The sequence below is a fragment of the Urocitellus parryii genome, chromosome 7 (genome assembly GCF_045843805.1).
Source record: "Urocitellus parryii isolate mUroPar1 chromosome 7, mUroPar1.hap1, whole genome shotgun sequence".
Lineage (NCBI taxonomy): Eukaryota > Metazoa > Chordata > Mammalia > Rodentia > Sciuridae > Urocitellus > Urocitellus parryii.
In genome coordinates, this window is record NC_135537.1 from 122,795,197 (window position 1) to 122,814,897 (window position 19,701).

The 19,701-nt window shown below is 42.5% G+C and overlaps 1 protein-coding gene across 1 annotated transcript; it reads left to right on the forward strand.

Moving 5' to 3' along the window:
• The first annotated feature begins 1,617 nt into the window (after nucleotides 1-1,617).
• Nucleotides 1,618-4,570, forward strand: Cdrt4 (CMT1A duplicated region transcript 4). Its single transcript, XM_077801238.1, has 2 exons — nucleotides 1,618-1,717; nucleotides 4,128-4,570. Exons 1-2 carry the CDS (start codon nucleotides 1,618-1,620, stop codon nucleotides 4,568-4,570), a joined length of 543 nt encoding a protein of 180 aa, XP_077657364.1.
• The last annotated feature ends 15,131 nt before the right edge of the window (nucleotides 4,571-19,701 follow it).

The following is a 19,701-nucleotide window of genomic DNA, read 5'->3' on the forward strand; positions in this document are numbered from 1 at the left end:
TCTTGTTCATTGCTGGTGGGACTGCAAATTGGTGCAGCCAATTTGGAAAGCAGTATGGAGATTTCTCGGAAAGCTGGGAATGGAACCACCATTTGACCCAGCTATTCCCCTTCTCGGTCTATTCCCTAAAGCCCTAACAAGAGCATGCTACAGGGACACTGCTACATCGATGTTCATAGCAGCTCAATTCACGATAGCAAGACTGTGGAACCAGCCTAGATGCCCTTCAATAGATGAATGGATAAAAAAAATGTGGCATTTATACACTATGGAGTATTACTCTGCATTAAAAAATGACAAAATTATAGAATTTGGAGGGAAATGGATGGCATTAGAGCAGATTATGCTAAGTGAAGCTAGTCAATCTTTAAAAAACAAATACCAAATGACTCCTTTGATATAAGGGGTGTAAACAAGGACAGGGTAGGGACGAAGAGCTTGAGAAGAATATGTACAGTAAACAGGGATGAGAGATGGGAGGGAAAGGGAGTGAGAAGGGAAATTGCATGGAAATGGAAGGCGATCCTCAGGGTTATACAAAATGTCATATAAGAGGTAAGGAGGGGTAAGTCAAGAGAATACAAATGGAAGACATGATTTACAGTAGAAGGGGTAGAGAGAGAAAAGGGGAGGGGAGGGGAGGGGAGGGGAGGGGGGATAGTAGACAATAGGACAGACAGCAGAATACATCAGACACTAGAAAGGCAATATGTCAATCAATGGAAGGGTAACTGATGTGATACAGCAATTTGTATACGGGGTAAAAGCGGGAGTTCATAATCCACTTGAATCAAACCGTGTAATATGATGTATTAAGAACTATGTAATGTTATGAACGACCAATAAAAAAAAAAAAAAAAAAAAAAATAGTGGGATTTAAGGTTACCCCTGTGACATGCTCACTCTCATTCCACAAATGTTCCTTGAAAAGGAGAAAAAAAGACATGGGAAACTTGAGAATTGCTTACACATGAACACATCACCCTCCTGGATGCTGCAGCTGAAAGAAATGTTTAGAACTATTGCTTGGTCTAGGTGAGGGCTACTCAGTATGGTCCATGGACCACAGCATCACCATCATTTGGGAAGTTAGTTGAAGAAGCAAATTCTCAGGTCCTCAAAACAGACCTATTGAATCAGAATCTCTAAGGGTGGGACCCAGGTATCTTTTTAGAAGCTCTCCAGTTTGCTTGCTAAAATTTGAGAAATACTGCGCTAGACCAATGCTTCTCAAAAGTGTGGTTTACAGTAGCACCAACATCTCCTGGGAACTTAGTAGAAACCACTGCAACCCTTTTTCACAGAGTTTTGGCAGGTGATAGTGGAAATACTCCACAGCCCTTTTAAATGTGTAAAGGCCACAGAGATGGAAAAACTGAATATATCGAATAATGAATTCTTGGGTAACAGCACGTGTCTCAAAACTGGAAAAGAACTAAAAACATGTCCCGTTTCCTGTCTAGGCAGTTAATAATACAACCCTACAAGGCCTCCAGTGTTTGTTTTTGTTTCTGTTTTTCCCCCTCCCCCCTTTTGGTTTAGTGGTGGTTGTCCTGCAATCAGCCACCCTGAGGGTGGGCCTTGCATTCTGTGCTTGAACAAGTCCTCCAGTTAGACATGCTGACCATAGTTCTCATCACCATCTGCATGACCACAGAGACCCTTAAGGCTTCCCTATTTCAGCCTGTGCTTGGGGCCCTTGTAGCTGACTCTCCTGGTTGCTGCCATCTTTGCCACACCCTAATCCCAATCCTAGGCTGGGAGATGTAGGTAGAGAGTGGAACTTTGCACACTTGCAGGGACATGGCCACATGCAGAGTCTGGTAGAATAGATGGTATGGCTTTGAAATGGGGATTCCCCCCCTCCCTCTCTGAACCAACCTCCACACAAACCCCAGCACTCACACCATAGCACTAGGAGTCCATAAGGCAGAGTACCTGCAGAAGAGGGTCAGGGCAACCTAAGGAGTTTGAGCAAGGCCATGCCTTGAAGCCTTTTGGGCCTCACCTCCCTCTAGCTGGAAGGAAAGCATATCCTCTTCTATGAAGGTGGACTCAGCTTAGCCTCTTGCAGAGACCATAGGGCTTGGGATTCTAAGGGTGGCTACTAATTGTGTTCTTAGGTTAGTTTGAGGAAGCCCTGGCTGAAAGTGTGTTTCCCCAAAGCTACATGGACCTACATTATGAGGAATGCTAACAGACCAGGAAGAGAGGGAAAATGTGACAAAGTTAAAAACAGAAGAAGGAAAGGTGGAGATAAGAGAAGGCAGGGCTCTGTGAAATGGCCTCTCTTGTTATTGCTGGTAGGGGTCAGACCCTGTGCATGGGATGTGAAGGGGCTGCTCCTCAGTTTGCTCCAGGGGTTTGGTTTTTGCCTCTGCCAGAGCCATACAACTATGCTAACCTGAAAGATCTTTGCTTCAAGGACACAAGAATGAACAGTCAAGTCTGTGCTTGGAAATTTTGTTGGGACTTTTCTAGTGAAAGGCGATGTCATTACATCTTGCCTTCCTCCACAGAGGAACAGAGGACTCTCAGAGGAAGATGGAACCCTTCGGTGGCACATTCTTTACTGACAGATCTGTCCCTGGAGAAGCTCCAGCTCCCGAATGTCATAAAGGCAGGCTGGAAAGAACTGTGTATAGTAATTCCCACAAGGGCTACATCCCAAGATACCCATGAGTGCCTGAAACAGTGGCTAGTAGCAAACCCTATACATAGTGTGTTTTTTTCTATAGTACATACCTATGACAATGTCTACTTCATAAATTAGATACATTAAGAGACTAATGACAATAACAATAAAATAGACCTAAAACAACATATCATTAAAAAGCTAGTTAAAACTTATGAATTATTTGTTTCTGGAATTATCTATGAAATATTTTTGGGTAATTGAAAATCCTAGAAGGTGAAACTGAGGATAAGGGGGTCTACTATAATCTGTGTCTTCTCTTGATTATCCTCATTTATAGCATTTTTAACCGAATTTGGGTTGGAGATGGCAAGATGACGGTTTCTCGCCAGTCCTTCTCAAACTCCTATTGAAATGACAGAAGAGGAAGGAAATTACACACCATTGGGGTGAACAGGGAAAGGCGGCAGCTACAGAAAATAAATTGGAGGCATTCCTGGTAGATAGAGTCAGGTTGCAAATAAAGGAAGGAAAGACTGACCTGTCCATAATTTGGTACCTGCAAAGGAATTGCAAAACTGATAGGCAGCCTTTCCCACCCCACCCCAAACATCCAGAACTTCTGTGCAGCAGCTCTGGTGAAGAGCTTATGGTTTTTTAGGATATGTCACTTGATCCAAGTCCTTAAAATATACTATAGTTGGCTCTTTGTAGCATTGAGTTTCACATCTTTAGATTCACACAATTGTGAATACAAAATATAGACAGCATGATCCAAAGTGCATGTATGAAGACACAAATTGGTGTCAACATACTTAATAGACAACCAGAGATATGAAAAATTTTCCTGCATATGTGTAATAAGAATTGTAATGCATTCTGCTGTCATTTATTTTAAAAAAAAGTGTGTGTGTACTGACATAAATAGATTATTTTCCTGTCATTACTCTCAAACTATCTATAGCAGAAACGTATTTACATTGTATTTGGTATTAAAAGTAATCTAAAGACAATTTAAAGCATATGGGAGGATGTGTATAGAGCGTATGCAAATTCTATGCTATCTTATATGTGGAATTTCAGCAATTGCAGATTCACTGTGGGAAGTCCTGAAATCAATAAATACCCCACAAAGACCAAGGGCTGGCTTACTTTATTTAGTCCTTACCCTAACCTTATATTAACCATTTTTATTGGTGAAAAAAAAATAAATGTTGAAGGGCTTAAATAATTTGAGGTTAGATAAATATTTGAAAGCAAGCCTGCCTACCTGACTTCAAGTCTCTTGTTCTTTAGTATTTCCACTATTCTTTAACTGAAATACTGTATAGAATATCCTTCTGTCCCCCACTTTGGATTGGATTTTATTCCTGTGGAATATAAGGGCGGGGCACGATGGGGAAGAGGTCAAGGTTTGGCTCCTCTATGCTCAATACTTTGAATAATTGTATATGACTGCCTCTAAATAGCCTGCATTTCTCTTTGCTGGTAGGACCCACAGAAAACATCGGACTTCCTAAGAAACTGCTTGATAAAAATGACCCTTGGCCAGCTTATGTCACCTATATCTCCCCAGTGGTAAAAAGACTCATTGAGAAAAGCAAAACTAGAGAATTGGAATACAGGCAGACTTTCCGGGAAAGTCAACGGGCATCACGGCTGAACAAGCCTTCCAGCAGCCTCCAGATGGGAGGGAGAATAAAGTCCTTCAAGTCCTCTGAAGAAGCTGTGTTCAAGGATATGCTATCAGAGACTGTGTTATCAATGTTGGCAACTTACTCTTTTTTGGATGCTACTGTTGCCCCAGAACCCACGTATTTACAAAAGGATTCCAGAGAATGTCCCACCGCAAACTATAACAAGATCATTTTCCCCCGCAAACCTATGATGAGGATGCTTCCATACAGCTCACTACCGGCCAGCAAGGAGAAATAGGCAAATGGCTAGCTAGGAGTCCTTGCAGCCATCCCCTAAGAATGTACAGCAATTAAGCTCCATTGGCCACAAAGTACACTCTGTCCTTTAACTTTGAACTTGCTCGGGTTCATGCAGAGGTTGGCGGAGAGAAACCACATCAGAATATGTGGGCTGTTGAGTTGGGTGGGTAGCCCTGCTGCAGCTCTGCAGCCTGTGGATTTGGACAGTTCCACCACAGATGCTGAGGACCTACCTGTAGGTACATCAGTCAGGACTAGGCAGGTGACAGAGATCACGCCAGTTATTTTTTACCAGAGATGATATTATGAAGAATTATCAACTAGGAAAATGCAAAGGGCGTAAAGATAATCTGAAGAGATCCAAGGAGGGTAACCCCTGCAGGAAGCTGGGTCAGCAAAGGGAATACACTGGTCTCTCTGAGAGGTCTGAGACTGGTTCTGTGTGTTGGAAAAGCCCCAAACTGGATCCATATGTTCCTAGAAGGAGTTTGCCACTGTCTGGATGGATAAATAGGATTAATAGGGAAAGTGGACAGGGACAGGAAGCAAACCACCAGGGAGATCCATCTTCCTCCTCTAGCCATGCAGGCTCTTGCTAGCGCGTCCTACAGGCTGAGTTGATCAGAGCCTAAAGCAAGAATATGATTTGCAGAATCCCAAACCCAGCATCTCCAAGCATGGTATGAAAGGAAGGATTTTTGAAATCAAGACAATACTAGCTTAATAACGAGCACATGGTTCTGATGCTCCATTTTGGCCTCTGAACCTGATATTGAGGTTACTTTTTCTTGGAGGGCTTACAAAATAGTGGTGGGAAGCCAGAGTGTTCCCTGCTGAGAAATGGAAGATCCACACCTGCCAGCCCCACTCGGTTGTAGTTCTTTTAAGGTTTACTTTATGGAGCAGAGATAGTGGAGGAAGAAGTATTTGTAAAATGGCCACTAGAATTTGTCTACCCATGCTCTTAATTGGTCCCAAAGCAAGCAATGCTGAAGTCTGCTCAGTCTCCAAGTAGACAAGCTCTTTTTTGAGACTCAAGGAAGATTTGGTTAAGACAGGCAGCTCTAGCCAGTCTTGTCTTTGGGATTTATCGGCTAAGCATGGCTGACCTCACCTGAGTTTCTGTGTTTGTCTTTGCAAAGGCAGTTAATACCCATCTGGCTTCCCCCACAGAGTTATTATACAGGATGTGATGTACTAATAGATATAATTGTCATTTGAAACACTTAAATTTGCCCTGCAATGCATTTTTACCCATCCAAGAGTCTTGTGTGTTCACCCTCATTTATGGGTACAGCTTTGGAGATCTCATCTTTGACTCCTATGCATTCGTGTTGGGACAGAAGTATAAATTAGGAGCCCTGGACCAGTTCCTGGGTTCACAACCCTTGATCAGAAAGAATTCTTGCAAAAATAGATGTTTTCTAGTGAATCTCCATGATTGTATTTTCTATCCATACAATGTTTACAAACCTGGAGGCAGGTGCTAAATTCGTCCAACAAGAAATTTTATATCTTCTATCTTTTTATGGGTTTTTATGCCCAGGGTATATTTGGGAAAGTGTAGATTGAAGAGCCTCTTGGAGTGTTAGAGTTTGTAGGAATTTAGGATTATTGGATTATTTCTTCCAATCTCTTTAAGGGATGAGTAGTGTGGTAATTTACCAAAGGTTGCATAGATTTTTTTTTTTTTTTTTGGAGGATGGGAGGGTAACTGAGATTGAACTCAAGGGCACATGACCACTGGGCTACATCCCTAGTCCTATTTTGTATTTTATTTAGGGACAGGTTCTCACAGAATTGCTTAGTACCTCGCTTTTGCTGAGGCTGGCTTTGAACTTTTGATCCTCCTGCCTCAGCCTCTCGAGCTCACTGGGATTACAGGTGTTCCCGCCTTATAGGTTTGTTTATTTATTTATTTATTTATATATTTTTAGTTTCTAGATATTTAATAGTTCTTACAAAAGTATGTACTCTAAACTAAAACTATTGTGTCAGAGACAACATTATTTAGATAAATTTAATTCTAACAACATAAGCATGAGCCAACGACATCATTTTACATCTTATGCACTAATGAAAATTACCTGCATTGTGTGACTGCATTGGTCCCCGAAGCCATTTTTAGGTCTGGCCAACCTGGGGGTCTTGAGTAGCCCACTACTAGGAAAGAATTTTCCCATGGAAGAAACAGCAGGGCGAGACCAGCTGTTCCCAGTAATGATGTTATTGGTCACTGGGGGAGGAGGAGGATTCTGTGTACCCTGTGGTGTCTGATAATCAGATTTGTCTTTTGGTCCAGACATTCCTGGGTGCCCTGGAGTAGGTGTACCAGTCAGTCTCTCAAAGGGCTTTCACTAAAATCCTGTGGAGTACCAAGTGGAGGGAGATCTTACTGACTGCACAGTCCACCAGCATATAGGCCCCACTGCCTGATGGGGATGTGAAACTTCCAGGTCTGGCGGATGCTGAGTGACATCTTTGGCACTCCCAGAAATAGGCCTGGAATCCTTCGTGGGGGCCTGATGTCTGTCATGAGCAGCAGAGTACGCATGGAGTGGAATGTGGATTATTCCCAACGTAACCTCATCTGCCTACCCAAGTTAGAGAGGCCTAAGATATCTCAGGTTACTCTGAACACACTGAACTTCCATCTTGGAGAGGTAACTGGCCTTCTATGATGGTTCATAGCCCACAGCCTCTTCTTATTTATCTCCTCTGTGAATGGAATTTTCAGCTTGGCAGGAGAGCTGTTCTAGTGGATCCCCCTGCTGTTGTAAGTTTAGGAAACACTAGAATATGTATTTTGTTAGCCCATCTGTGTTGTTCTGTAACTAAGGCCCTGTTCTGACACATACTGAGCAGCTGTTTTGGACAGATTCTTGGGCTCTCTGTGCACAATATGGTATTTACCCGTTTGCAGATTCCATGGTCGGTGTTTGAACAGTGGATGTTTAACCTCGGCAATATGACTGAGCCTGCTGGTCATTTTCATTTTGTTAGGAGACTGTTGGGACATCAAGTTCCACATTCTGCAGCATGCCTAGCTGTGGTCCTGGAGCATGTCTTGGTGGAGATTAGGCTGCTTGACAGATAAGAGGTCTGCAAGAGTCTTCAAGGAGGTAACTGTGTCCAGGAAGGTGCTGGTGCAGGTGTGGGAATGCCAGATGTTTGGGGGAGGGCCTGAGAGTCTTCTAACTGGTATGGACTGAATTGTGGCCTAAATGGAAGATGTGGGTTTGGAGCTTATGGGAATAAGAGTGTGGTCAGCAGATCCAACTCTTCCTTTTGTTATCCCACATCCTTTACATCGGAGACTTAAATGCCATATAGCAACATGGTATCCCTCCCCTTTTCTTAGCATGGAGGGAACAAAATGGGTACTGTGAGGTATAAGTTATGATCTTTGGACTTTGCGTGAACTCCTCATGAGAAATCACATGAAGCAGGGGACACAGCACAGGACAGAGTTCAGCTCCCCATGTTCGAATCCCAGCTAGGCACTGAAGATGCATCCAAGGGCACAAAAAAAAAAAAAAAAAAAAAAAAAACCAGGAGCAGGAGTCCCAGTCCTGTCATTCTGCTCTACACATCAGGAGCATTTGTAAAAAGATTGTGAACGTGACTTTGGGAGCTGTGTCCCAGCAAACATGCCCCTCTGCACCATGTGATTCTTTTCGGCCTTGAGTCATTCCTTCTTAGAAGCTTTTTTGGGATCCCCACACTTCCCAGACCAAAGGGCACATTTTTGGAGTCGGCATATGATCAGTGCCAGAGAAGACAGACCCAGAAACCCCCGGAACAGGGAGTCAGGGAAGGGGAAGTAAACAGGGAGTTTGACTGTGATCTGAGGTTGTCACAGCCTGGACCAAAGCTCAGAGTTGGGTTTCTTTTTGCCAAGTAATTTGGAAAACCTCCCTCTTCCTCCTTCCCTCCCCCTTTCATACCCACATCTCTTATGAGAGATCTGAGGCAAGCTACTTAAGTACTTAGAAATCACCTCAATAGAATGGCTGGGCTTGGCCTGCACACGTTCAGGGGATTCTTTGGGGCATGCAGGCAGGGCCAGCAGGGGATGCAAGAAAAGCCCTCCTCTGCCCCATATTCCAACCTGACCATGACGCAATTTTTCTTTGGACAAGGCAGAATACAGTGGAGGAGCTTTCTTGCAGGGTGATATATGGCATGGAAAAGACTTTAGACTTGGTGTCCATATATCCCTGTCTCCTCTTCTAGCCTCTATATTCCAGGGCTAATAAAAATCTCTACGTCGTCTATGGCCTTTCTAGGAAGCTCCTATTGCTGGGATCTCAGCAGGGCTTATGGTATCCATTCATTTCCTCTCCAGATTCAATTGTTCTGCCTCCCAGAACATTCCATTGATTTGGGTAGACAGAGGGATGTGAGAAACCACAGAATTTCAAGCAAGTTAGAAACTCAGCTCCTGGGATCGTTTCTGCACATGTGCTAACTGGGAGGAATTTTGGGGAGAGGAGAGTTGGGACCATAGCAAGTTACAGCTGGAAGGAAATTGGCTCAAGTGTGTCCATTTCCCTGCTTACACATTTGTATGTTGAAAGTTGTCTGAGTCCATTTTACTGCCCAGAGTGTTAGGGCCATACTTATCAGGTTGGCTGTATAATTACTGAAGTAGGAGAGCTCCTTTGGGATTGGAGCCCAGATTCTCAACTCTAAATGCAGGCTGCTTCCCCTATACTGAGACCATCTCTTCCTAGATTGAATCAATGATAGTCCTGCTGGCGTCTAAGTAAGGGAGATTGGTCCATGGCCGCTGACCACATGGGGTCTATTGTGGAGTGGCTTTACTCTTTATATGGCCAGTTTGCCGTGTGCTCTGGAACACAGGTATAGTATGGTGAGGTTGAAAGTGCCATACGCCTGGACAAGGCTGGCCAGATTTCTTGTCACATCCCCAGATCCTGGTCCATGGCGTGGCACAGGATTGGTGTGCAAGTACTTACTGAACTTCAGGTATTCTGTTCTTTTAAGTGACCAAGCCATATACCCATCTGATGAATTTCCAAATTGACTTTTTTTTTCTCTAGCCATTATCAGAGGGACATCATTTCACACTCTAACATGTTCTTTGGTGCTCATGTTTGCAGCATGCTGACAGGCATCCAACAAATACTTACCAAGTGCTTATTCGTGCCCAAGGCCCTGTTGTGGGCATGGGAGACAAAGCCAGGTTTACATTTCAGCCGTGGGGACACTGGACCAGCACACTGTAGGAGTGCAGTTGTTTGTGATGCACGTTATGCAGAAGCACAGGGCTTTGTGAGAGTGTATTTGCCTTAGGCTCCTGACCTGTTCTCTCAGCCTCATGAAAAGGGGATTATGGAAGGAGGCAGGATTAGTATCAGGACAGCTGCTCATAAAAGAGAGTGAGGTCATGGTGAATTTTTGGCCAAGTTGAGTTTTAGCAGCCTGATGAGTTTTAAAAACTTTGCAAAGCTGTCTTCAGTTTATACTCAGGCCCAAGTTAATTGTTTGTTTCTCCAGCACCATGGAGCTGATCCCTAGTTCAGGCTGGCTTTAGTTGAGGGCATCTTGCTGTATACCTAAGCAACAACACAGAGGAAGTACTAAATGTTTACACTTGGTTTGTTCCAGGGCTCTTCTTTCGGCCTCTCTGTCCTGGAGGACTGGGCTGGAACACTACAGAGGAGACCTGGAGGTCCTTGAGTGTCCTCTCCAGACCCGGGGCAGATGCCACACCCAAGCCTTCAGCATCCAGTGAGCCCCACTTCAAATTCCCTAGTTTTCCAGAGCAAATGAACCAGTCTGTCTTTCATTTCTTCTCTACTCCAGATAGCTCTGTTTTTCTACTTGCTTTTCCAACTATTTCAAGACTCTTCTGTAGACTGGGCTATAGAGCATGTTTCAACTTGGACATTGCCTTTTCTCTATCTCCTTCCTCCCTCTTTGGTTACATTCAAATAATTATCTCTCTTTTTCTTCCTTCCCTTTCCTCTTCTCCTTCTTCCTTCCACCCTTCCTCCTCGGATTCCCTCCCTCCTTCCCTACCATTTACTCTCCATTGTTGATTTTTTAAAATAATTACAAAATTGAGTGATGCTGGTTTGCAGTTAACTCAAGTTCTCTTAAATTATATACGACCGAGATGACCCTGACTTTGGAAACTTCAGGTGGAGTGTGCTTCTTTGAAATGCAGGGAAGAAAGGAGTAGGAATAGGAAAAGGAAAGACAGTGGAATGGATCTGATGTAATTTTTCTATGTATATATATATATATATATATATATATATATATATATATATATATAAATACACCACAGTGAATCCCACCAATGTGTACATCCACAAGAATAGGTTCTAATTAAAATAAGATATATTCCATGCTTGTATAAGTATGTCAAGATGGATTCTACTGTCATGTATAACTGAAAAGAAATAATAATTAAAAAAAAGATATGTAGACACCAGAAATAATAATTAAAAAAAAGATATGTAGGTACTAAGAGCTGGAGTTTCCAGACTGAGGACAATGGGAACTTCAAGTACTTCCTGGGAAGCTCTGAGGAATGTGTGCATATTCTACAAACCATCCTAGTGGCTGCCTGTCACCTTGGCCACTAAGATCATCCCAGAAGCATTTGCTTCAGGGTCCCACATCACTACTGTCCTGCTTCACCTCAACATAGTCATTGGGTCCCATATGGCATTCTAAGGCACAGTTCTGTCCCTGTTATGCCCAACAAGCCTGCCTTAAGGACTTGAAGAGAAACAAGTGTATATTATAATTGCTACCAGAAATGCTGCCTTTGGGGGACCAGAGCCTGAATTTGATTTCTGTTCCCTGATAAGGGGCAGTGCCACCTTCAATAAGAATCTCAATGCATCAGAAGCCACACAGTTCCCCTTTAATCCTGGAGATACTGGGGCCACCTCCTCCTTACTTCCCCCACTGCTGATAGCTTTCCTTATTTTCCTGATCACATACTAAATACCACTGGGGAAATCAACATAGCCGTGGGGATGTGTTTGGATTTCTTGGTCTGAAAAAGGCAATAACAATATTCAATAGGACACTTGCTGCAGCCTGCCTTGTTCAGTCTGCAATAACCACATTTGGAGACTCAGAATGATTTAGCAGAGTGGAGAAGTTTTGTCTGGTCCATTTTCCCACAATGTGTGGAAGTTGCACTTTCTGATCTATGGGCTCTCAGACACAGAACAGCACCTCTGCCACCACCATTACCACCACCACCTCCATCTGCAACTCCACTGCTACCATGGTAGAAATCTCCATTCTGTATGACTGTCACCACAACTGCTATCACTAGTACTATCATGGCCTCTACCTCCATCACCCTAACCACTACCTCCACTTTCACCATCACCACCATCACTTCCTCTATTACCACCTCCTCTTTCCTCCTCACCACTTCAACACCTTCATCACCATCTCCACCTCCACCACCTCCATCATCACTTCCTCCATCACCACCATCACCTCCTCCATCACCAACTGTATCTTCTCCATCACTACTTCCTCCATCACCCCCTTTACCACTTCCTTCATCACTCCCCCTCCCTCATCATCACCTCCACTTCCTCCATCACCCCTTCCACCACTTCCCCTCCTTCATCACCACCTCCACCACCTCTATCACCACCTCTATCTCCTCTATCACCCACTGTACCTCCTCCATCACCACTACCATCTCCTCTATCACTCCTCCATCATCACCTCAACTACTACTACTGTTAGCTGCTAGGCAGGTAGTTTTAGGGGCAACCATCTATGTTTGTGGGGGGAAATTTGCTGATCCTTAATGACAAAGCTCTTGAAAAGTTGTCTTTTTTTCCCCTTCTTCCTTCTTTTCAGATAAGGTGCTCCAGAGAAAACCAACCCAAATTACAATGATTTACTTATTGAAAATGTATTTCCTAAACAAGTAAATGCACAATCTCAATGAAGACCTATATCGCCTAACAGAATATTAAACATCTCCATTGGAGACATCTACATTTAGGTTACTTCATTGACTCTGCAAGCCTTAAGACAATTCCTTTTATCTGCACAAATAAATTCTCCAAAGTAGTCCCTCTTGGAAGAAAAGGAAGATTTGATTAAGAGACTAGTATGGAAATGCTAGAGTGTGGAAATCATCTGGGCTCTTAAACCAAGGTGCTATTTGTGGATTCCTCAAAAGACCCATAAATAAAAATCAAGAGTCCACAAACTTGGAAAGGGGAAAAAAACTACAATTTTTCACTAACCTCTCGTTGAATTTTTGCATTTCCTTCAATGGAATGTGTCACATACCTTGACTTTATCCTCAGTAAAAATTAGAAATATTTTTGTATCAGAGTACAGTTGGGGGTTTCTTGAAATATTATTTGTTTATTGCTTCTTTGAAATTATGGTAATTATTAGAATTGCTGTGATATCTTTTTATTTCATGCATTAATAAAAAACCCATAGAACACCTAATAATCATCTGTTTTAAAAATCTTATTTAGTTTCAGTATAATTGGTTTCCATTTTTAGTCTTACATATTTTATTTTATAAAATGTTAAGAAATGCTGGCAAAGGCTCAGTTTCCCTGGCTTCAATACCTTTCAGATCTTGATTCTTTCAAGTATTGAAAGTCAACATTTAAAGTCACATCTACTCCAAGAAATAACCATTATTGGCGGCTTGGTCTACATCCTCTCAGATTCTTCACCATTTGATGTGAATACATATTCATTTAATGCTTATATATACATAACATACAATAACACACAGTTGTTTTAATGGAATCGCTCTACTTACACTATACCTTGCTATTTTGTGTTTAACTCTCTTCCCTGTTAAGGAAAAGTTGCCTACATTCTTTTGGATTGCTGTGAGATGCCAGCATTCATTTATCCATTTCTCCCCTTGAGGGATACTCAGGTGATTCCCAATTTTTCCCTGATATAATTGGTGCAGTGGATCTTGCTAACCTTCTTCTCTTCTCATGCCATTCCTTGAGTACCTAAGCAGCTTTGTAAGGTCCATTCCTGAGGAAATTGAGGTGAGTAGGTATGACGTATAGGCATCCCATATTTGAGCTTCTATCCCTTGGCTCTTGTGACATCTATGTGGATGGTGATGGGCGAGTTCTGGCTGCTGGAAGCCCACACAAGTTGCTCTCCAGTGAGTTCAAAACATGAATCACATTTTAAACCTTATACAGTCTTACATGCTGATGCCGATACAATTTCAGAATTACTGCAATGGGGGATACAATTTCACACAGACTATAGCAAGAATGAAGTTCCTTGGAGGAATGCAACATGACAACTTGGGCCTTGTAGGTAGAAATGGCTAAATAAATGTTTCCTTTAATAAAGAATATTTGTTTTGACAGAGACAGGATCTTACAGAATATTTCATTTGCTTCTCTCACCTAATAATCCATCAAGAATATCCTCGAAGTCAACAGATAGAGATCTAACCAACTGGTTTAAATAGCTGGGTCATGTCCCACATTAATCAGTGCTTCCTCATTGGGTTTGATGATTTGATTTTGGCCCAGTTCAAGTTTTAGTACACCAGTTACTCTCTGCCTCATCTGCTCTTCCACTTGGCTTGACAATTCCTGTCTTAGTCCCGTCTGACTGCTGTAATACCATAAACTGTGTGGCTTATAAACAACAGACATTTATTTCTCACAGTGCTAGAGACGAGGAAGTCCAAGATCAAGGTACCAGCAGACTTGGTATCTTGTGAGGGCCATATCTGGTTGCATACATGGTACCTTCTGGCCATCGACCTCTTTTATAAGAGCTCTGCCCTACAACTTAATCACCTTCTAAAAGCCCCACCTCCCAATAGCAATGTTTTTTGGGTGAGCATTTTATCTCATGAATTTAGGGGGTCTCAAACATGCAGACCACAGCAATGCCTTACACAGTTGTCCCTCAGTATGTGTGGAGGATTGGTTCCGGGGCACACCTCCTCCCACACACACCAAAATCCAAGGATACTCAAGTGTCTTATATACAATGATATAGTATTTGCATGTAAACTACCCACACAATCTTTCCATATACTTCAAACCATCTCTAGATTACTTATAGCACCTTATACCTTAAATTCTATGTATATAGTTGTTATTTTGTACTGTTTAGGGAATGATGACAAGAAAAAAGTCTGTCCATATTCAGTACAAATACAATTCTTTTTTCCTCTCCAAATGTTTCCTATCTATGGGTCATTGAATCTGGGAATACAGAACTCATTGATATGGAGGGCTGGCTGTGTTTATATGGAACATAGACATTTACCTCACTTGATGCCCCAACCACTCCCAGATGAGGAGGAAATAGGTTAAGAGACTGTTCTGAACTCACAGAAGTAGAGAAGCTGCATCTTTCAGCCTTGCTCACGAGACAGAGGGGCCTCTTTGTGCAGGACTTGTTTCCCCTGTCTGTTCCATACTAGCTCAGGATCATTCTCATATTGGCAGCTCACAGCTCTTCCAACAAGGGCATGGTGCAGCCACCTCCTCCAGGACAAATATACCCAGCAAATAGCATGACATTCTGCTCCAATTAGAACCAGAACTTGCCTTTGCCAGTGCTGCCTGCTGCCTGGAATGACTGCACAGCTTGAATCCCAGCCAGAATGCTGGGTTTGGGCTGGGGTTCCCCATATGGGGATGAATGTGCCAGGAACTCTGGTGTAGGTCTCAGGATTGGCAGTAGTGGGGTTGTGGGGTTTCTGTGACAGTGCTTCTCCTGTCTGCAATCAGGTGATGAATTCCTGGCCAGTTGGGACAGATCTGATCTGACCAGCATTACAGTTATTATAGCTCTGAATTGGTATACTTGGTTAAGGCCTCTTAGATTTTTGTTTACCTGCTGAAAATTGTCTCCATAAACATACAACTTTACAGTGACCAGTAGCAAATGGCACCCCCCTGGAGTTGTACAATCCTATGGGGAGGATTGCTTCTGGGGCACACCTCCTGCCACAACATCAAAATCCAAGGATGCCCAAGTGTCCCAGGAATCTGCACTTTTGGCACATGCCTAAGGCAGTTCTTAAGAACTCTGAAGTTCGAAAATCACTGCTTCTGCTGAGCCAACCTAACTTCATTTTAATCCAAGAATGAACTGACCTCCACTTTACACCTAAATTTGTTATCTATGGCTACATGTACAATCATACGGCCTCTGCAACTTTGTAGGGCTTCTCTGGAAGGAAGTGCTGGTTTCTTCCTACACCTGAAGGATAAGCTGGCACGTGTGTGTGTGTGTGTGTGTGTGTGTGTACACATGTGCTTTGGAGGTAGCAGGGCATGGCACTTAAAAAAAACAGCATGGATGAAGACATGGAGGTGGCGTGGTGTTGTTTTAAAAAAATATGGTCTATGAATTCTTTGATATTCCTCCCTTCAAGAGGTAAGGATTAATTTCCATTCCCTTGAGTGTGCAGCTTTGTAATACTTCAGATGAAGAGGACCTCCAAGATTAGGTTATAAAAAGCCTGCGGCTTTTAACATGGGTGACCACTGTCAGCCTTGGATCACTTGCTCTGGGGGAAATAGATGTGTCACATGGGCAACCTTGGGAAAAGGCTCCTGTGGGAGGGGCTTCAGAAGCGTTCTACTAATATCCATGTGATCAAGCTTGAAAGCAGATTCTCAGCCCCTTCAGATGATGATGGCAGTTTTGCCTGATGATTCTGCAACCCAATGCAACCCCGAGCCAGAACAACACAATTAAACAGCTTCCAAGTTCCTTACTACTAGAAACTCTGAGATAATAACTATTTGTTGTTTAACCTGCTAGTTTTCAATGTAATTTGTTAGGTAGCAATAGATAACAAATTTAGGTGGAAAATGGAGTTCAGTTCATTCTTGAATTAAAATGAGTTTAGGGTGGTTTAGCAGAAGCAGAGATTTTCAAACTTCAGAGTTCATAAGAACTGCCTTATGCATGTGTCAAGAATGCAGATTCCGGGGACCCATTCTCTGAGAGTTGATTTGCATTTAAATAAGCATTTCAGATGGTTTTGATGTAGCTGATATAGAAAGCATATCTCTGAAGGGAAGCAAATACCAGAGGGTTGGTGGGCTGGGTAATCCAAGATGAAGCTGGGAGGTAAACAGAGGTCCGGAAAATCAAAACCAAAAGACAAATCTTTTTCTAAGAACAGTGAACAACCACTGGGGTGTTTTAAGCAGGACCATAGCTAAATCAATAAGCAGAATCTTAAATCTTTTTTAGTTTTCCTCTCTCACTGACCTAACAAGGTGGACACTGACTTGTCAAAAATCACTGCAGAAACATATGTGGGAGATGAAGAAAAAGAAGATTTTAGGCCTTCCTTAGGAAAACTCAAGACTTTTTCTTTTGATACTGGGGATTGAACTCAGGTGTGCTTTACAGTGGAGCCACATTCCAGACCCTATTTACTTTTTGAGACAGGGTCTAAGTTGCTAGGGACTTACTAAGTTGCTGAGGCTGACCTTGAACCTACAATCCTCCTAACTTAGCCTCCTGAGCTGCTGGGATTACAGATGTGTACCACCATGATTGGCACAGTCATTTAAAAAAATATATACAGGAATTCACATATTCATGTGAGAACTGTCTCTTTCAAAGTTAGTGTGAAGGATTGTTCTCTTGTTTTAACAGAACTGAGGCTGCTCAGAATCTTTTTGAGCCTTGATTTGGATAATAATTTTCTGAGTCAATTCATGGTCTATGCCAAAACCAGTTGCTTTGAAGCTATAGAATGATCAAGTGAGGATGGGAATTGTTTGAGATCATTTTACAGAGATCCTTTAATCTCATCCATTTTGAAGAGGAAGAGACAGAGGGTCAGAGAGAGAGAGAGACCCAGTGATTTGATTGAATGCTTGAATTTATTATATCCAAATTGTTCAGGTCCACTGCAGAGATCTGATATGGACCAGGAAAAGGGGCTGATGGCCCGTCTGCCAGGCATCTCCTGATAGACTGGAATAGTTGAATTTATTTGGAATAGTTTCCTTAAAGCGACAAGCATTTTAGAACTGGGCTTAAAGAAACAGTGGCATAAATGGGTGCAGAGGAAAGGGTAGGGTATCCGAGGCATAGCCATAAGTGCGCTGCTATCTATAAATTTTTTCTTAAAAACAAAATCCTTTCCCAAGGATGTTTTTACACTTTTCCCCCATCAAGGCACACCAGACAGTGTTTGCACCCAACCCTTGTTCTAAAAATATTCTTGTTTTCTCCTGCTACAGAGAGGTAGAAGAGAATGCAGGCTTTGTGCAACTTCCTGAGCTCAGCTCTGAGTGCACCTCATTTTCTTCCATTTACCCCATCTTTTTTTGTGAAATGAATTAAAGAGTACGTTGTATTTTAGACAGGAAGATAAATAAAACTTAGGAAACATTGTGAATTTTTTCTTAATATTTTATATTTTTGATTAATGTCTCTTAAGTGTGCACATTAACAAGGTTCAGTGATATAAAAAGGTGAAGCATAGCGGGGCGCAGTGGCGCACACCTGTAATCCTAGCCACTTGGGAGGCTGAGGCAGGAGGACCACGAGTTCAAAGCCAGCCTCAGCAATTTAGTGAGGCGCTAAGCAACTCAGTGAGACCCTGTCTCTAAATAAACTCAAAATAGGGCTGAGGATGTGGCTCAGTGGTCGAGAGCCCCTGAGTTCAATGCCTGGTACCAAAAAAAAAAAAAAAAAAAAAGAATGTGAAGTATGCTTGGGAGCAGATCACCTGTGTGTCTTCTGGTTTCAAAATGTGCCAATGGCATTCTGCTCCAGGCTGACTTTCCACCTGGGAGCTTTGCCTTGATCCTCTGGATGGAACGGGGAGTTAAATTCCCACAGTAGGGGCAAATAGGAGATGGTGGATAAGTAAATAGCCTGCCTTCCTTGCTCCATAATTGGGGGATAACTCAAGTTCCACACTGTTTTCCTGAGTTCCCAACAGGACCTAGCCTCAGTTACCCAAATAGAGATCTGCTCAGGAATGCACTTGGTGTCATCCTTCTTTCTTTCTCTCGGTCACTTCTCCATTCTACCAGATTTTCAGGGTTCCTCTCCTAACAGACTCCTTATTCTCCAGTCCACATCTCTGATTTTGGGACACTCCACCTAAGACATCATTCCAATTATCAAGGGATCTGCAAATAAAGTGATCCCTTTCAGGTGGGAAGTTATTTTGCATTTCACACAGATGTGCTTTTGAACATTGAAGAGGCAAATACCATCCATCCTTTGTAATCTGTGGGTTTTTGCGTCTGTAGAGTCAACCAATTATAGATACAAAATATTTGAAAAGACATTTTGTTGGTACTGAGCATGTACAGACTTTTTTCTTGTCATTATTTCCTCAACAATACAGTATAACAACTATGTATGCAGCATTTACGTTGTATTATTAGAAATCATCTTGAGATGATTTATCATTTACAGGAGGATGTGCCTGGGTTATATGCAAAGACCATCCACTTTTTATAAGGGACTTGAATGTCTATGGACTTTCTCATCCTTGGGGATTCTGGGACCAATGTCCCACGGATACTGAAGGATGAAAGCCTAGATATAGTAAAACAAAGAAACAAGACAGTCCAATCAATATAATACAAAGTAATTTCTTCCCCACATCTCCTGCTTGCCTCCCCCCACCCATTTATCTTCCTGAAGGCAACCATCATGAATGGATTGCTGGGCATCTTTTTTTTGGGAAGTTTTTAGAATTTAAGTCAGATCATATTGTATGCTATCCAAGGCCAAGGTTAAAGGCTGTTAAACAGATTGTGGGTCCTCTATGCTCCTTTCTTTCTGGGTCTCTTATCCCTACTCTGCTGCTCACTCCCTCTGCTATAGCTTCTTGGAGTTCCTGGCCACTCGTCAATCACACCATCAAGTTCTTGTCTCAGGGCTTTTGCACATGACCTACCTTCTGGCTTGGATCTCTCTTGCTCATCTATCCCACGGTTTTTTCTACTTTCTAGTATCAGCTCAGATCCCCACTTCTTGGGGAAGCTTTTATCTGAGCACTTCATTTAAAATTAAGCCCTTTCTCATACTCCTCTCATTTTGTTTGTATATTTATTCATTTCTCTGGTACCAGGGATTGAACCCAGGAACCAT

Coding starts and splice junctions, on each gene's coding strand:
- Cdrt4 (XM_077801238.1), top strand. CDS start 1,618: ATGCTGACCATAGTTCTCATCACCATCTGCATGACCACAGAGACCCTT. Junction 1,718..4,127: donor CCTTGTAGCTGACTCTCCTG/GTTGCTGCCATC, acceptor CTTTGCTGGTAG/GACCCACAGAAAACATCGGA.